This window comes from Pantherophis guttatus, chromosome 2 (assembly GCF_059756535.1).
Source record: "Pantherophis guttatus breed Tessera chromosome 2, ASM5975653v1, whole genome shotgun sequence".
In the NCBI taxonomy this organism is placed as follows: Eukaryota; Metazoa; Chordata; class Lepidosauria; order Squamata; family Colubridae; genus Pantherophis; species Pantherophis guttatus.
The window spans coordinates 259,053,257-259,072,161 of NC_142064.1; the positions used below are offsets into that span (position 1 = coordinate 259,053,257).

General features: G+C 46.9%; 1 protein-coding gene across 20 annotated transcripts in view; it reads right to left on the reverse strand.

Moving 5' to 3' along the window:
* Window positions 1–21: 21 nt before the first annotated feature.
* BAG6 (BAG cochaperone 6) overlaps window positions 22–18,905 on the reverse strand; it is a 46,662-nt gene continuing 27,778 nt past the window's right edge. For all 20 annotated transcript variants that reach the window (XM_087883920.1, XM_087883909.1, XM_087883914.1 and 17 more), the window contains 11 exons: window positions 18,267–18,600; window positions 13,956–14,125; window positions 13,338–13,391; window positions 12,062–12,164; window positions 11,837–11,961; window positions 9,176–9,322; window positions 7,320–7,379; window positions 5,853–5,996; window positions 2,654–2,761; window positions 852–998; window positions 22–337 (listed from right to left, as the gene is read on the reverse strand). In XM_087883920.1, the coding sequence (XP_087740046.1) occupies window positions 239–337; window positions 852–998; window positions 2,654–2,761; window positions 5,853–5,996; window positions 7,320–7,379; window positions 9,176–9,322; window positions 11,837–11,961; window positions 12,062–12,164; window positions 13,338–13,391; window positions 13,956–14,125; window positions 18,267–18,600 (1,491 nt within the window). In that variant the 3' untranslated portion in view covers window positions 22–238. The remainder of the gene's footprint in view (window positions 338–851; window positions 999–2,653; window positions 2,762–5,852; window positions 5,997–7,319; window positions 7,380–9,175; window positions 9,323–11,836; window positions 11,962–12,061; window positions 12,165–13,337; window positions 13,392–13,955; window positions 14,126–18,266; window positions 18,601–18,905) is intronic.

Consider the following 18,905-nt stretch of genomic DNA (forward strand, 5'->3'; position numbering starts at 1 on the left):
AGAGAAAGAAACGCAACTGAATCCTGGACATGTGGTTTTCCTTTATTGATTTTGGCAGCAGCTTGGACACTCCACGGGGAGGGGGGGGAGAAAAGTCACTGCAACCATGGGGGAAAATAAATGGAATTTAAATATTTGGCCTGAGAAAGGAGTGGGGTGTCTGCATCACGCGCATGTGGACAGCGAGGCCGGCTTTGATGAACAGGCCTCGGCCTCAGGCGCTTCCGGCCAGCCTCTCTTAGGAGTCTTCAGCCACAAAGGCCTGCTGGGCACTGGGAAAGCGCTGAGGAGTGAAGCTGGGATCGGACTGAAGTCTCTCCTGCAGATCGGATTTCAACTGGAAAAAGGCGGGAAGAAAGCAAGAGCGTCAATTAGCAATAGCCACTTAAGATATCTCGCTCTCTGTGGGCACACTGAGAATATATCCGCTGAACAAAACTCCGCATTGGCGAGAGGAAGGGCATCCGGCCATTAAAACACTCTGCTAGCTCCATTCAGTTGACCGGACTCCACCCCGCAAGGGATTATGGGGGTCATTAAATGATGATGATGATTTCTTATATACCACTTAATAGTGCTTGACAGCCCTCTCTAAGCGGTTTACAGAGTCAGCATATGGTCCCCAGCAATCTGGGTCCTCATTTTTCCGACCTCAAAAGGATGGAAGGCTGAGTCAACCTTGAGCCGGTCAGGATCGAACTCCCGGCAGTGGGCAGAGTCAGCCTGCAATACTGCATTCTAACCACTGCGCCACCCCACGGCTCTTCACGGCAATTACCTCTTCCTGTAAGAAAGCACCTCTGGGACCTGCCATTGCACCCTCTGTCCCACAGTCAAGGAATATTTCCCACCTGCTGCTGGTATCCATCTTGCAAGGCCGGATCAGCCAGGTCTCGGTTCAGGCTCTCGGCGCTCGTCAAAGGTTTTACTCCGACCACTCTCGCGGCTTTGTTGACAGCCTCTGACAGGAGCAATGGGGGGCCATCACCCTGCATTGTCTGCAAAGTTTTTTTAAAAACATGTAAGCATTAGCCATAGATATAGACAGACAGACAGACAGACAAGATAGATAGATGATAGACAGACAGACAAGATAGATAGAGACAAGATAGATGATAGATAGATAGACAGACAGACAGACAGATAGATCATAGATAGATAGATAAATAGACAGACAAGATAGCTAGATATAGATAGATAGGTATGTAGGTAGGTAGGTAGGTAGATAGATAGATAGATAGATAGATAGATAGATAGATAGATAGATAGATAGATAGATAGATAAATAGATAGATAGATAGATAGATGATAGATAGATAGATGATAAATAGACAGACAAGATAGATGATAGATACAGACAGACAATAGATAGATAGATGGATAGATAGATAGATGATAGATAGATAGATAGATAGATAGATAGATAGATAGATAGATAGATAGATAGATGATAAATAGACAAGATAGATGATAGATACAGACAGACAAGATAGATAGATTAGGTAGGTAGGTAGGTAGATAGATGATAATAGACAGACAGACAAGATAGATAGATAGATAGATAGATAGATAGATAGATAGATAGATAGATAGATAGATAGATAGATAGATAGATGATAATAGACAGACAGACAAGATAGATAGATAGATAGATAGATAGAAAGATGATAAATAGACAAGATAGATGATAGATACAGACAGACAATAGATAGATAGATGGATAGATAGATAGATAGATAGATAGATAGACAGACAGACAGACAGACAGACAGACAGACAGACAGACAGACAGACAGACAGACAGACAGACGGGTGTATGTATGGATGGATGGATGGATGGATGGATAGATAGATAGATAGATAGATGATAATAGACAGACAGACAAGATAGATAGATAGATAGATAGATAGATAGATAGATAGATAGATAGATAGATGACATAAAGATAGAGATATATAGATGATATAGATATATAAGCTTCCAACAAAAGAGAATACAAGAGTCTGATTTATGACAGCAACTGAGCCCAAAATTGATTACTGCTAAGCGAGAAAGTTCTGGGCTCAGCTGTGGTCGTAAGTCGAGGACTTCCTGTAACAACGTTGGAAGGGATTTTGTAGGTCTTCTAAGCCAACCTCTGCTCAAGCAGGAAACCCGATGCAGGTAGTCCTTGACTTGCAATCACAATTGAGCCCCAAATTTCTGTTGCGAAGTGAGTTTTGTTCCATTTTACAACCTTCCTTGCCCCGGTTGTTAAGCGAATCACTGCAGTTATTAGGTTAGTGACATTGTTGTTAAATGAATCTGTCTTTCCCCATCGACTGTCAGGTCACCAAAGATGATGACTCCTGGGACACTGCAGCTGTCATAAATATGAGTCAGTTGCCAAGCGACTGAATCTTGATCATGTGACTGTGGGGACGCTGCAACGGTCGTAAGTATGGACAAAATAGTCATAAGCTTTTTTTTTTTTTTTTTAAAGCGTCGTCGAACCTTCAAATGGTCACAAAATGAACTGTTGGAAGTCAAGGACCACCTAGACAGATTTTAGACAAATAGTTGTCCGACCTCTTCTTAAAACCCTCCAATTTTTTTTCAACGCTCCAGGCAAACGAGTGTCCTTGCCCACCTTGGAAGAGGGTCCGGTCTCACCTTGCGCCGCTTAGCTGGCATACCGCTCAGGTAAGCATCACTGAGGGGCGGCTGTTGCTTGAGCTTGCGCTGGCTCTGGATGTCCTCCCGGATGATGGGCACCCACTCCTGGCAGAGGAGAAGGGGAGAGCAAAAGTTCCGGGAACTGGTTAGCATCCCCCACAATGTACCAATCCGAGGAGAATATTTCTAGCTCAGGGTTGAACGGAGGGGTTCTTGGTGCTCTCTGAGCTGGATTGTTTCCTTGCAAACGTTTCATTACCCAACTAGGTTACATCATCAGTGCTAGCATCTCAGTCATGATGTTAGCAAGAGCAAGAGAATTTAGGTATACTGTTTCCCCAAAAGCCCCCCAAATAAGCCCTAGCTTGATTTTTACATATGCTCCTAATATAAGTCCTATCTCAAAAATAAGACCCTACCCCCGTGATGGCGAACCTGTGGCACGCGGAGCCATATTAGTGGGCACGCCAGCTCAGCTCTGGGGCGCATGCGCGTGCCGGACAGCTGATTTTCGGGCCTTCTGGGCCCACCAGAAGTAGGGAAACAGGCTGTTTCCTGCCTCTGGAGGGCCTGGTGGGGGGTGGGGAAGGCCCGTTTTTCTTTCTTACCTGGCTCTAGATCCTTTCTATGGATCTGGGAAGGGCGAAAACAGCCTTTCCCACTCCCTCGGAGGCCCTACGGAGGCTGAAAGGGCCCATTTCCCGACTCCCGGTGGGACAGGAAGTGACGTTTTTTCCTGTCCCCAGCCTCCAGAGACTCATAGAGAGGCTCCTACAGACTCCTAGAGAGGTTCTGGAGGCTGGGGACAGCAAAAAACATCACTTCCTGTCCCACAGAGAGTCGGGAAATGGGCCCTTTCAGCCTCCGTAGGGCCTCCAAGGGAGTGGGAAAGGCTGTTTTCGACCTTCCCAGATGCATAGAAAGGATCTGGAATCAGGTAAGAAAGAAAAATGGGCCTACCTTAAACATCTTAAACCCTAGCTTGATTTTTACGCATGCGCCTCGCCCCACCTCATATAACCAGATGGCAGGACAGATGTTTAAGATGCTAATAGGGGATATTGATGATTTAAGATGAAGTATTGTTAATAGTGACTAAGATTAAAGGGGTGTGTGTGTGTAATAGAAGGGTAAATGTTCTTTTTTTTTAAAGATTTGAGTAAATTTTTTAAGATGGTATTAGTTGAGAGAGGCGATTTAAGATTAAGAAATAAGCGTTATGGCAAAATAAAATACACTGCTCAAAAAACTAAAGGGAACACAAGCAGAAGACATCCGAGATCTGAATGAATGAAATAGCCTTATTAAATACTTTGTTCCTTACATACAGTAGTTTTGTGTTCCCTTTAGTTGTTTGAGCAGTGTATAAACTACTGTAGGTAAAGAACAAAGTATTTAATAAGGCTATTTCATTCATTCAGATCTCGGATGTCTTCTGCTTGTGTTCCCTTTAGTTTTTTGAGCAGTATATATAAAATTTTGTTAAAGATGGAAAAGAAAAATGGTATAAATTGATGACCGGATCAGGGCTCTGTTCCAAAAAGATGTAATTTGTGCGTTGAAAAATAAAAATAACTTTTTGCAAAAAAAAAAAAAAAATCAAGCTAGGGAAGGGTAGTGGGGTGGAGCTGCCTCACGCGCCCTGCACCTGCTTACCTTAGGACTGCCACAGTCCGGTCTCCCACACCCTGACACCTGTCACACCGCTGCCCGATTTCTTCTGCGGCCGCTCACAGTTGGACACATGGCGCATCGCGCCAGTGCCACCGCTCGTACACACAAAGGCACAACACCCCATGTGACCTCCTGCCGCAAGCGGCGGCATCAACACAAGGTGCCACACGGCCTCCTGCAGTGAGTAGCGGCACCAGCACAACAAGCTACACAGCGTCCAGGCACAAGCATCCATAGAAAAAGTCAAGCAATGGCGCAATAGGTGTTGGGGCATGGCCTGGCTGCAGTGGCACTGGGCTCTCTCTAAGGCAGGGGTCCCGAATCCAAAAGCCACGGCTCACTGACCGAGCCACGGCCTGTTTGAAATCAGGCTGTGGGAGAAATGGAGTGGAGCTTGACACGCAAGCACAAGTGCCCTCCATTCACGCAACTGGAGCGCCGCACACGAGCGCAAGCACCCTCTGCTCGCACGCGAACCTCCGTTCGCATCAGTGGAGGGCCCACGCACAAATGGAGCTGCGGTCATGCACATGAGCAGCTGCCACTCCCATGCCCCTCCCCCGCCACCTGGCCAGCCATGAAGCTGGAAAGTTTGGGGACTGTTGCTCTAAGCGGTTTACAGAGTCAGTGTTCTGCCCCAGCTACGGACGCCAAAGAACACAGCACACACAAATTCTTTACAAAACTTAATTTACTAAAATAACTCGGTCTTTGTCAAACAAAGGCTGTTAATAAACTTCCTTAACAGCCTACAAGAAATCAAAGATAAAGTAATCACAATCTTACTATGGTTGGCAGAAAGCCCAGAAGCAATTTGCAGAGAATCCAGACGCGAAGGAGAGCGAACTAAAGTTGTTCCCTACAAATTGCTTCAGTTGGCGTTCCTCCTTAAATAGGCTAAGGGAGTGGCCAATTAGCCCCAAGCCTTACTCTCGAGGGGACTTCCTCCTGAGGACCCACTCCTGCCTTTTGGCAGCTCTATGGACCCGTGCTTTGAGAAGAGGCTGCTCCTCTTCGTCCTCTTCACTTAAAGGAGCTTCTGGAGGTTCTGAAGGCCCTGGCTGAATCCCTGCCTCTGGCACCACATCTTCTCCAGCCTCCTCACTGTCCGCCTCGAGTGCCAGCTGCACAGGCTGCTGGCGCAACACCACACCAGCCTCCTCGCTGTCAGAATCAGCTACAATCCGCACAGGCCGCTGACGGGCCACAACAGTCAGCCTATTGCCCCCAATAACCTGGGTCTTCATTTTACCGACCTCGGAAGAATGGAAGGCTGAGTCAACCTTGAGCTGGTGAGAATCAAACTGCCGTACTGCTGGCAGTCAGCAGAGTTAGCCTATAATACTGCATTGTAATCACTGCGCCACCCCGGCTCTGTTCCCTAGTTTAGGTAATGAAAGGTCTGCAAGAAAACAAGCAAACTAAAAGAGCACCAAGGATCTCTCACCCCCTGCAATGTGCTCTGCACTAGATGGGATCCTCCATCCCTCCCTTGCCCCTTTTCCCATCCAAGGGAACTCACGGGGGGCACAGCAGCGGCCCAGGGCTCCACATCGGGGGCGGGGGGCTCCCCCTGCTGCAATTCCTCACGTTCCGGCTCCCCTCGCTGCTGGGGCATGGCTTCCTCTGCTGTCGTGGCTGGGGCCGGGGAGGCCGCAGTCTCTCGCTGCAAAAGAGAAGAAAAGCAGGGATGCACTGAAGAGCGTTGAAGGAGCCAGACTGAGCTGTTGCAACATGGTCTACTTGGGGCTTGCCTTGAAGTCTATTCAGGCTGTCCCACAATGCGGTGACAGGAGCAATTGAGATACCTCAGTTTTATAAGCTGCATTGCCTGACGAGAGGGAGAGGGATTTTTAACTATGCAGCTTTTTGCGTGAAAACTTCAGAACTGGCTTTGCTTCTACTGTGCCTATATGGATCTATCAGTGAAGTTATCCTCTTGGTAAAATAATGTCCCAAGAGTTTCTTTTGCTGTATATGCCAATGGGATGGTTGACACCCTAGGCTAGTCTTTCTCAACCTTGGCAACTTTTAAGATGTATGGACTTCAACTCCCAGAATTCCTCGGCCAGCCATCTTAAAGTTGCCAAGGTTGAGAAATGCTGCCATGGGTGATGCTCTGGTTTTGGTTTTAATGATTGTTGTCGCTTTTTCTAGACTTGTTTGGATTGTCGTGTCTATGTTTTTACTGGTTAACTAAGGCCAAATGACAGACCAAGAAGACCTGACTGAAAAGTTCTGTTCCTTTTCTTTAATGCAGGATCCAATCTGGGTCAATCACTGAGACCAGAAGTTTTATCTTCCAAGCTTTCGCACCTGTGCTGGAGCCCATCCTCAGGGAACTTCTCTCTAGCAGAGTATGTGGTATTTATACGGCGCCTGCAGTATTTGGCTTTTTAGATGCTGAATGGGGTGGGTTAATGGCTGGCTTTTAAATCGTTGGCTGTCGTTTGCTTGTGCTGCCCAGCCCTTCACCTTCTAAATACGGTAGAACCTCTGGTCACGACCATAATTCGTTCCGTAACTTTGGTTGCAACCTGATTTGGTCGTGACCTGAACCTAATTTTGGAAATTTGAAGCTTAAAAAGAAAAAAATGGCACGGAAATCAGCCGCAAAAAAAAAAAAATTGTGAATTTTTTGGCTGAACCTGAGTTGGTCATGGTCAGAAGCATTCGTGACCAGACGTTCTACTGTACTTGATAGGTTGGTGGTAAATCAATACTCCCATTGACTGACGAGGGGTTTTTATTTAATGTTTCAGATGAGAAAACCTCATTCTATTGTCTGCACTGTAGAAGCAGCACCTCACCGTAAGGATCCCCAATCGTAATGCACCCCACATTTTGAAAGAAACCAGAAGGTCTCAAGAGATGCTGATCATCACCTACACCTTCCAAGCTCTATGATGATCTCAACACTTGTGCAAGAAACACATCCGTCGCACAGACGGGCCCGGAAGTGTGCTAAAAAGCCCCTCCCACTCCATACCTGTATGGTCTCTGGAGCCTGTTCTGCAATCTGGACGTCCATGGGCTCTTCGGGAGCAGGCTGAGAAGGTGCAAGGAAAAAGAAGGTTATCAAAGCCCCTGCAGTGCACTCTGGGCCTTTCCCTGCCATCTTCCTTTTCTGGACCCTGCTCTGGCTCACAGCCAACTTCTTAGAAGAAAAGCACTACTATGCTATAGGACAGGGTTGTCAAATTCTGGTCTGCGGGGCCGGCCTGGAAACAGCAAAGGACCGGTCCGTGGTGCCTCTGCCAGCCAAAACAGAGCTCTGAGAGGCCCGCCCCGGGCCACACCCATCCCCAACCATACACACCTCTGAGGTAAAAAACAACCCTGAAGCGGCCCTCAATGAAATTGCGTTTGACATCCCTGCTGTAGGACCATACTGAACCTTAAACCAGTTTCCAAAGGGTGTGATTGCAACGAAAAGTTGAACGTTATTTTAAAAAAAAAAAAAAAGGTAAAAGATATGCTATGATTACAGTGATCTTGTGTCCTTTATTATAAAGGAACTGTCCTTTATTTCAGAAAGCTGTCCTTTAGATTTTTTGTTTGTTTGTTTGTAATTCATCTTTGATCTTTATTTAGGTCATTTTTAAAATAAATTGACCTTTACTGTTTGATCTTTAGATATTTTCATTAGAGGATGCGTGTTTGTGAAGTTTTTCTTGGTTTTGCTAGTTTTTTTTTTTCCTTTTAAAGCCAGGTTATAAACACAAAAACGTTAACATTTCTTTATCCTTATGAAGCGCCTTCAAATCTGTCCCTTTTCTGGTTTTGTTCTTTTATCTTTTTCCAATAGTCACCATAACAATGACGCACTCCAAATTTTCTCTGGATTTTATGGACAACTGCCTAACCACACCTCAGCACCCATGCTCCATTATCACAAGGCTCATGCTACTACTGGCTTACTTACTGATTTGTATCTCATCACAAGACAAGTTCACAATAAAAGGAAACATAATCATAATAAATCTTATAACTAGGTTAAAATGTCCCAATCAATACAGGGGAGACACTCCTCACCCCCCCAAAAAAAATTCCTGGAAAAGCTGTTTTAATTTTTTTATGGAAGGTTTTTGATTAATTGATTGATTGATTTTTATAGCTGCTTATATTTTAACAAGGGACATGGTGGCTCAGTGGCTAAGACGCTGAGCTTGTCGATCAAAAAGTCGGCAGTTCAGCGGTTTGAATCCTTAGTGCCAGGTATAACGGGGTGAGCTCCCACTACTTGTCCCAGCTTCTGCCAACCTAGCAGGTTGAAAGCACGTTAAAAAAATGCAAGTAGAAAAATAGGGACCACCTTTGGTGGGAAGGTAACAGCGTTCTGTGTGCCTTTGGCATTTAGTCATGCCGGCCACATGACCACGGACACGTCTTCGGACAGTGCTGGCTCTTTGGCTTTGAAACGGAGATGAGCACTGTCCCCTAGAGTTGGGAACGACTAGCACATTTGTGTGAGGGGAACCTTTATCTCAGCAAACAACTCTGGGAAGCTCACAACTCAATGTTGGAAACTGATGGACCTCCAACAAGCGACTATTCCACAAGGGCTGATCCTATCACCAAAAAACACTTCCAGGCATTCTCCACTCCAACGTCCACCAAAATGAAGCACTACCAGCTCCTTCTACTAGCATAATTGAAGTTCTTAGGCCAATTCCAGTGCAAAGATTACGGAAGGACTCGTCCATGTAGTCACCTCTGTGCCCCGTGCCTTACCTTGCCAGTTGAAAGATAGGCTCCGCTTTGGCCATGGCTGCCAGTCCCCCAAGCTCTGAGGAATTTACTTTCCCTGCGCTTTCCTCCCATGGATTTCCCCAGGTCCCTTACCTGTGGGAGGTCGCCCACTCTGCGGACATATTGCAAGATCTGTTCCTCTGTGACTGGCATGTGCTCCAGGATGACTTGCAGGCGCATGCTCATCATGGTGGTGAGCCAGCTCACCAAGGACGGGTTCATGTCTGCCGACATCCGCCTCTGGGGAGAGGGGAGGGAAGGTGAAGAGAGCAGGGCAGGGGGAAAGGAGAGGGGGAAGAGGAGAGGAGAGGAGAGATGAGAGAAGAGGAAGGGAGAGGATGGGGGGAGAGAGGGGAGGAGGGAAGGGGAGGGAGGAGAGGGGAGGGAACGGAGGGGAAGGGATAAGAGAGGAGGGGAAGGAAGAGGAGAGGAGGAAGAGGAGAGGAGAGGAGAGGCAAGATGAGAGAAGAGGAAGGGAGAGGGGAGAGGAGGGGGGGAGAGAGGGGAGGAGGGAAGGGGAGGGAGGAGAGGGGAGGGGAGGGAATGGAGGGGAAGGGATAAGAAAGGAAGGGAAGGAAGAGGAGAGAGTGAGAGGAGGGAAGGGGAGGGAGAGAAGAGGGGGGAGAGGAGGTGAGGGAGGGAAGGGAGAGGAGGGGAAGGGAGAGGAGAGGGGGAGAGGAGGAGTGAGAGGAGGAGGGGAGAGGAGAGAGGAGGGAAGGGGGGAGAAGAGAGGAGGGGAGGAGAGAAGGTGTAAATAATTCTTTCCAAGTCCATCGTAACAGTCATCAAGGGACTACCTGTACTGGTGAGTCGGATATACAGGTAGTCCTTGACATACAGCCACAATTGAGCCCAATATTTCACGTTGCTAGGTTCGTTGGCCCGTTCCTCTTCCGGGTTTCTGGCACGCATGCACACATGACAATCAGCTGGCCTTTGTGCATGCGGGTGTGCCAGAAACAGGAAGAGCTGGTCTTCTGTTTTCCGGCGTGAGCATGTGCGCGGGCCAGCTGATTGGCGGGTGCGCATGTGTGGCAGTAACCGGAAGACTTGCTGGCCGGCACGCATGTGTGCCCTGGAACCCAGAAGTACCTTCTCTGGTGCGTGCATGTTCCCTGGGCAGCTCCTCTTCCTGATCGTGGCCCTGACGAGCGTGCACGAAGTGCTCCCTTTTCGGCACTGAGTGCCGAAAAGGTTCGCCATCACTGCCATAGTCGGATGCTTGGCAACTGGCTCATATTTAGTCCTTCTTTTCTCTAGACCAGTGATGGCAAACCGAAAAGGTAGCGCGGAAACGTCGCACGTGCTCATCGGTGCCGTGATCTGGAAAAGCTGAACTTCCAGGTTCTAGCGCCCGACGATCAGCTGGCCGGCGTGCATGTGCAGGCCAGTTTTCAGCACTATGGTGTGTGCGAAGGGACTGCGCTCCAGAAAAGCTGACCTTCCGGTTTTTCACAAAAATGGGACATACGGAGCAAGGCTTCAGGAGGCCAAAAAATGGCTGTATTCTGTGTATTTTACTCTTACTATCTTCCTTAGTGGGTCGTGCAAACCGCTATTCCAAACAATGCTTTTTTTTTTTTTTTATTTGATTTATGTGCCGCCCTTCTCCGGAGACTCAGGGTGGCTTACAATGCGTTAAGCAATAGCCTTCATACTTTTGTATATTTTATACAAAGTCATCTTATTGCCCCCACAAACTGGGTCCTCAATTTACCTACCTTAGAAAGGATGGAAGGCTGAGTCAACCTTGAGCCTGGCGAGATTCGAACCTGCAGTAATTGCAGGCAGCTGGTCTTAATAACAGGGTGCTTTAGACCACGGTACTACCAAGGCTCTTTTATTTTATTTATTTATTTATAGGGGGGGGGGCAGTGGTGGGTTGCCCTGGTTCTCACCGGTTCTATAGAACCAGTAGTAAAACCGGCAGGAGGCCCTGCCCATTGACCCCGACATCACCAAAACGCCTCTGTGCATGTGCAGAAGAGCGCATGCACGCGCGAGCAAAGTGAGTGCGTGCGCGTGGCCCCGCTCTAAACCGGTAGTAAAGGCAAGTAGAACCCACCCCTGGGTGGTGGTGGGGGCACTGAGGATGAGTTTGTAGTACCAAGGGGGCGGTAGACTGAAGAAGTTTGGGAACCACTGCTCTAGACTATAGCCAAACCCAGTCGCTGCAACCATTCTTCATATGTTTTAGTCTTCAGGGCTTTTAATCCCGGAGATACGGAGGATCCCGTATCTGCGCACCTTCCGCCGCGCTCTTAAGGTCTTTTTATTCCACCAGGCGGGCCTGGCCTAATTTTCTCCCTCTTTTTAAAATAATTTTTAATTTTTTTTAATATTTTTAATATTCAAAGTTTAATTTGTTTTAAATTGATTGGGGTTTTTAATCTGTCTGGGCCAAACTATTTAATTCGATTTTATTTCTGCTTTTTAGATTTTGTATGTATGTATTTTATTGTTGGCTGCTCACCGCCCTGAGTCCTTCGGGAGTAGGGCGGTATATAAATCAAATTAAAGTAAAAAGTAAAGTAAAAGTAATCATCTTGGTTCAGGGGTCTCCAACCTTGGCAACTTTAAGACTTGTGGACTTCAACCCCCAGAGTTCCTCAGCCAGCAAAGCTGGCTGAGGAACTCTGGGCGTTGAAGTCCACAAGTCTTAAAGTTGCCAAGGTTGGAGACCCCTGTCTTAGTTGATTGATTAAAGAGGCCCTCCTCAAAACAGGGCAATTGCCCGATCTGTCTGTCACTCACAATGCGGTCATTGATGACTGTGGTGAGGGCCGTCTGTTCCCCTCGCAAGCAGTAAAGGTTCAGCGCCAAACACTCAAAGAGGCCCTGGTTACACAGCTCAAGCAGTCGGTAGCCAAAGGTGTGATCTAGAACCAAAAAGTTACAAAGGTGATTAGAAAAAAGCGAGTTCATCGTTCTCTCTCTCTCTTCCAGGAAAGCCTCCTTCCGCTCTGGCCGACTTCTTACCGGTGCAGTGCAAGATATGCGTGGCAATTCGGTTGAACTGCTCCTGCAGGAACTCCAAATTGGTGCGGGTAATGTCAACTCCATCTTGGACTTGGACCGAGGCCTAAAGGGGGGAAAGAAAGGGGGAAAAAAAACAGATAACAGACCGAGAGCAAATCTGGAATTATTGTCCTAAAATAGAAGTTAAGTTCTGGGTGCAGCTTTTATAAGTGCAGAGTATTGCGACTGTTTTTTTTTTTTTTTTTTTTGGGGGGGGGGGGGGGGCTCGAAAAGAACAACAACACAGGGCGCCTGAAAAATGAGGGCAAATTTAATTTGTAGGGAATTTCTGACCCACGGCATTGCACAGCTGGCCAGATGTACAGGGTTAAGTGGGCATTCAATAGCCTGGTGGCTCAGCAGACTGATAGCATTGTGATTAACACCAGATGCCTGCAATTACTGTAAGTTCAAATCTCACCAGGCTCAAGGTTGACTCAGCCTTCCATCCTTTCTAAGGTAGGTAAAATGAGGACCCAGATTGTGGGGGCAATAAGCTGACTTTGTATAAATATACAAAAGTATGAAGGCTATTGCTTAACGCATTGTAAGCCGCCCTGAGTCTCCGGAGAAGGACAGCATATAAATCAAAGCAAAAAAAAAAAAAAAAGCACTTTTTTTCTTTTCCAAATGAAAAAAAGCCAACTTGCCTCGGAGCAGAACTTCTGCTTTTAAAGAGTAAAGGAAAGAGCTTATCAGTCTGACCATGGTTATAGCTAGTCCTTGACATACAACCAGTGGTGGGCTGCTGCTGGTTCGGACCGGTTCAGGCGAACCAATAGTTCTGACGATCAGATGGACCCGCCTGCCCACCCCCGCCCTATCCTGTCCTATATTGCCTTCTTTCTGGCTCAGCTGATTTCCGCACATCCGCTGTTCTACATACCGGGGCTGCCTTAGAAGGTAAGCAGCTGAGCTTCAAATTGCTGTCTTTTGAACGCTGCGCGCAAGCGCGTTAGGCGTGCGTGTGCGCAATGCGCCCGAAGCGCATTCTCACAGAACCGGCTGTTGGAAGGCTGAGTCAACCTTGAGCCTGGTGAGATTTGAACTGCCAAATTGCAGGCAGCCAACAGTCAGCAGAAGTAGCCTGCAGTACTGCACTCTAACCACTGCGCCACCGTGGCAGTAAACACTTTCATCTCCACAAGCTGAGTGCCCGGTTGCGCTTCCCATTCCCCAGCCCAAACCACACAGCTCCATTCAAAGCAGAGGAAGGAAAAAGTGGACTCAAACTTACAAAACTCTCCCGGACGTATTCCTCCAAGCCGTTAATCAAACTGTAGGTGGCCATCTGAAAGAACCCAAAAGAGAAGGCAAATTATTCACCTGAGCAGCAGATAAAAAGCTGGAGAAGGAACACCCGGGTGAGAAGAAGCTTGTTAAGGAATTTGCAGAGTAATCCTTGAAGAGCAAGGGTGTCCACATGAAAGCGATTGAGAGTAGATACGAATAAGCACAGTCAACACACAGATACACTGAGTTGTGTTTACTTTCAGGAAATAGTAAGGCACAGTCCAATAAACAGTCCAGGTCATACACATATAAAGCAAGAGATAGCAAAACGAGAGTCCAGGGATAATCCAATAACAAAGTCTTCTTACCAGTCGTCGTAGTCATTCACAATAAACAGTTCTTCTGGATTTGCAAACAGTAGCATACAGAGATATCAGAGAGCAAGAACAGCAAAGAGAAACAAACCATGTTTCTAGCTCCCTCTTAAGGAGATTGGCTACAGAGCTAACCAATCAGGACACAGTATGATGCAATACAGCAGTCTTAAAGCTATATTGATGGTTTATATATTGCCAACCCAACAAGGTAGGTAATACTCATTTCCTAACAAAGCTCATCTCACCCGGACGTTGCGGTCGGTGGGCTCCTGGCCGTGCAGGTACTCTTCCCGGAAGAAGCGGCTGAGCTGGGGCTGAATCCGTTGCAGAGGTTGGAACTGGCCGTGAAGCAGCATCACCATATCCACCATGGAGAAGTTCTGGCAGATCAAAGACAGGAGGTCTCCAAAGAAGCCTGCAAAACGAAGAGGAGCAAAAAAATAAAGAGTGGGGGGGGTCAAGTGTCACAGGCCCCTCAAAGTCCTGGTCCAGGCTAGTGGGATCATTGCCGCTTTATAAGTTGAGTCGAGGTGGCGCAGTGGTTAGAGTGCTGTACTGCAGCTACTTCAGCTGACTGCTAGTTCAGCAGATCAAATCTCACCGGCTCAAGATTGATTCAGCCTTCCATCCTTCCGAGGTGGGTAAAATGAGGACCCAGATTGTTAGGGGGCAATATGCTATTTAGTATACTGTCTTTGGTGTAAACCGCCCAGAGTCCTCAGAGAGTGGGCGGCATAGAAATATGAATGAATGAATGAATAAATAAATAAATAAATAAATACAAAGCCTTCGTTAAGACCACACCTGGAATACTGCATCCGGTTTTGGTCACTGTGTTACCAAAAAAAAAAAAAAAGTTGAGACTTTGGGGAAAAAATGCAGAGAAGAGCAACTACGATGATGGAAGTCCTGGAGACTAAAACATATGAAGAACGGTGGCAGGAATTAGGTTTGGCTAGTCTAGTGAAAAGAAGCACTGGGGTGTGTGGGGGGGGAGTGACATGATAGCAATATTCCAGTATTTGATGGGCTGCCACGAAGAAGAGGAGGAGTCAACTTATTTTCCACAGCGTCAGAAGGCAGGACAAGAAACAATGGATGGAAACTAATCAAGGAGAGAAGCAACCTAGGAACTGAGGAGAAACTTCCTGACAGTGAGCACAAGTAATTAATTAACCAGTGGAACAGCTTCCCTGGTGGGTGCTTCATTATTGGAGGCTTTTAAGAAGAGACTGGACAACCGCTTTTCTGAAATGGTTATGGTTTAGGGCCGTGATGGCGAACCTATGGCACACGTGCCACAGGTGGCATGCAGCACCCCCTCTGATGGCACGCAAGCAGTCGCCCCAGTTCAGCTCTGCTGCGCATGCCAGTAAAAAAGGTTGATATGATTTGATTTGCCACTTGTACTTAAGTGCGAGGCCCTTGTTAAGTGAGTTTTGCCTTAGTTTACGATCTTTCTTGCCTCGGTTGCTAAGTGACTTCCCTGCAGTTGATAAGTTCCTAGTCCGGTTGTTACGTGAATCTGGCTCCCCCATTCATTTTTGCTTGTCAGTCTCAAAAGGGGATCTCATGACGGCCATAAGTATGAACCAGTTGTCAAGGGGCTGAATTTTGATTGCATAATCACGGGAAATGCTGCAAAGGTCGTAACTATAAAACGGTCGTAAGTCCCTTCTCCCAGTGGTGTTGTAAACTTTGAATGGTCACTAAACGAACCGTTATACGTCAAGGACTACCATTATACGTTCGCTCTCTTTTTTTGTGTGTGTGTTCTAGGCCAGCAGGTCCCCCGTTTACCATCGGCTCCGACACGCGTAGTGATTGCCAGGCCTTCTGCTCCTTCTGTGCGGCCCACTCACGCATTTATTTTCATATTTATTTATAAATGCGTGTGTGAATGCATTTATTGCATTCGCACACGCACGCTTTGGGCACTTGGTCCGGAAAAGGTTAGCCATCACTTATTTATTTAGCGTATGGTTGGTCACACACAGTATTAAAACAGCATTAAAATCATCATCAGAACACCACAGAAAAGTGGATGGAGGCGTGGAATAGGTGTTCCCCCCAAGATGTCTCCGACCATATCAGTCCTAGTAGTATACCTCCAGGATTTAGCCTACCCCGACACACATATGGGTGACATATAATAGCCATCACTGGTATAGGGTCTCCTGCTTGAGCAGCAGGTTGGACTAGAAGACCTCTAAGGTCCCTTCCAGCTCTATTCTGATTGATTGATTGACCACTGGAAGACAACAGCAGGAGCAGAGAGAACTTGACTGGGAAAAGGAAAGAAGGACCTTTCAGTCCAAGGATCATCCTACGGAGAAAATAACAAAAGAAGAGCCAGTGAAGACAACAAGTTGCTAAACAAGATTATTTTTAATTCCAGGCGCAGATGAGATGCCGGTGGATAAAAATTAACCCTAAACATTAACTCCTCATCCACAATACAAAACATGCCTACGTTGGAGGGCTACAAAGACAACAAATGAAAGTCTCCAAATATTAAAAAAAAAAACATGTTCTCCTTTTTCTTCCTTTTCTTCCTTTCCTTTCCTTTCCTTTCCTTCTTTCCTCTCCTCTCCTCTCCTCTCATCCCCTCCCCTCTCCTCCCCTTCTTTTTTTTTTTTTAAAAAACTCTCAACATGGTTTTGAAACTGAGGCCCCGGGTGAGAAAGAGAATAAAGAATGCAGCAAGTCCCATAATTAAAGAAGGGCCTCGCACTTAAATACAAGTGGCAAATCAAATCATATCAATCTTTTTTACTGGCAAAGACCAGCTATAGGGAGGGTGGGGTAGAAGGAATTTAAAAGCAGAAAATAATGCCAAGAAACAATGTTTGGTTACGTCCATTTATTGTTTTTTTCCTTTAGAATTTTACATTATTTTTAGCCTTTTAGGTCATTTTTATTTTTGTATATATATTTTTTTCCTGCTTTTAAATTTCTCGTACGTAGCCTCCTTATGCCGGCCTTTGACTGTACTAAAGGTTGGTTTGATTTAAATGGCGACTGGGCTACCACAAATATATCAGCCTGTTTTCTTACGTTGGAATAAAATCACAGAATCACGAAGAAAGAAAAGGAGCCCTTCCGAATTGGGAAATCTGTCTCTGTTACATGACCACAAATCTGTCTGTCAGATCCGTGAATGTGCCATTTCTCAAGGGGGAAGAGGGGGACCCCTGCGTTTCATATTGCATTCATACTTTATGGCTTTCTCCCCAATAGTCACCACACTATAAAAAAGATGTTGAGACTCTAGAAAAAGTGGAGAAAAGAGCAACCAGGATGATTAGGGGACTGGAGGCTAAAACATATGAAGAACGGTTGCAGGAACTGGGCATGGCTAGTCTAGTGCAGAGAAGGACCAGGGGAGACATGATAGCAGTCTTCCAATATTTGAGGGGCTGCCACAGAGAGGAGGAGGTCAAGCTGTTTTCCAAAGCACCTGAAGGCCAGACAAGGAATAATGGATGGAAACTGACCAAGGAGAGATTCAACCTGGAAATAAGGAGAAATTTTCTGACAGTGAGAACAACCAACCTATGGAACAGAAGTTGCCTTCGGAAGTTGTGGGAGCTTCATCACTGGAGGCTTTCAAGAAAAGATTGGACTGCCATTTGTCAGAAATGGTGTAGGGTCTCCTGCTTGAGGGAGGAGGGGTTCGATTAAATGACCTATATTATGTCCCTTCCAACTCTGTTAATCTGTAATCTCCTGTATCCTGCAATTTATTGATTTATACTTTCTAGCCTGGCGCCTAGATGCATTTTCTCACCTATTGGGGAATGTAAGGGGAGGGAGGTCCATGTGGATTTCATCCCCCGAGAGGGAGGGGGAGGGAAAGAGAGGATGACCCTGAAAAAGTTCCCTTATCTCTTTCTCAGAGCAGCCGGTACAATAACACCTTCGCATCTGTGGATTGGCTAAATCCACATCAGACTGTTGGGAGGCCCTTTCTTGAATAAGGGGGAGAGGCCAGGCCTTACATACTCTTTAAAAAATTCTTCAATGAAAGACCCGTTAAGATATGAGGAATTAAGAAGGCAAGTACAGGTAGTCCTCGACGTACGACCACAATTCAGCCCAGAAATGAATGTTGCTAAGCGAGACATGGGTGAAGTGAGTTTTACCCCATGGTATGGACCTTTCTTGCCTCGGTTGTTAAGTGAATCGCGGCAGTTAAGTGAGTTAGGCGGTTGTTAAGTGAATCTGGTTTGATCGCCAAGAGGTGACCACGTGATCCTGGGACGCTTCAACCGTCATAAATGTGAATCGGTTGGCAACTGTCTGATGTTGGATCACGTGACCAAAATGGGGAAGCTGCAACGGTCGTGAGAAAAATGGCGCTGTGAGAAAAAATGGCGCCGTGGGTCACTTTTTCTCAGTGCTGTTCTAACTTTGAACAGTCACTAAACGAACTGTTCTAAGTCAAGGACCGCCTGCATTAGAGAATTCAATGGGCTGCTGAATCCTTAGGACAAGAAGTCAGTTTTATCCCACTTGATCGCTCCCCGTTGCCGGAGCAACCACATAGGCCTTACCCAGAGCGCCTTCCGTGCCCGGCTCAAAGATGTTGCTGGTGCCGCTGAGGCGCTGGATGAAGTCAGCGATACTCTCTGTGCTGCCTTGCTGGGCGCTGAGGGAGCCCATCATGGAGGACAGCACCCCCTGGACCACGCTGGTGAAGAACTCGGGAGGCAAAGCATCTGCTGAGGCGCCCCCACGGCCGCCATGGCCACCACTGCCCAGGCCAGCCGAGAATCCCTCCGGTCCACTTTGGGGGGCCGAGGGAGGAGGGGGTGAAGGAGAAGCGGCTGGTTGCGGAGGAGGCGCCATCTGCTCAGGAGGGTTTGGGGGGCCTCCCATCTGCGTCGCCTGGGAGAAAAAAGAAGGAAGAGACGGGTGCTTGGAAAGAGCGGCAGTAATTTTGGAAGGCCTCAAGGCCCAGCTTCTTTCAGTTCAAAAGAGAGGAAAGGCTGAACGAAGGGAGTGAGTCTTGAAAGACAGACAGGAATCCAGAGAATTTGGCAATAAGATTTCTAAGGGAACCATCTGAGGATAGGATACCCATGGAGGGATTTCTCTCACAAAGCTGGGTTCAGGCCCATCATCTTCAGACCAATAATGATTTGAAGAAAGGAAAATGGAACTAATGAGACATCCACCCACCCCCCAAAAAA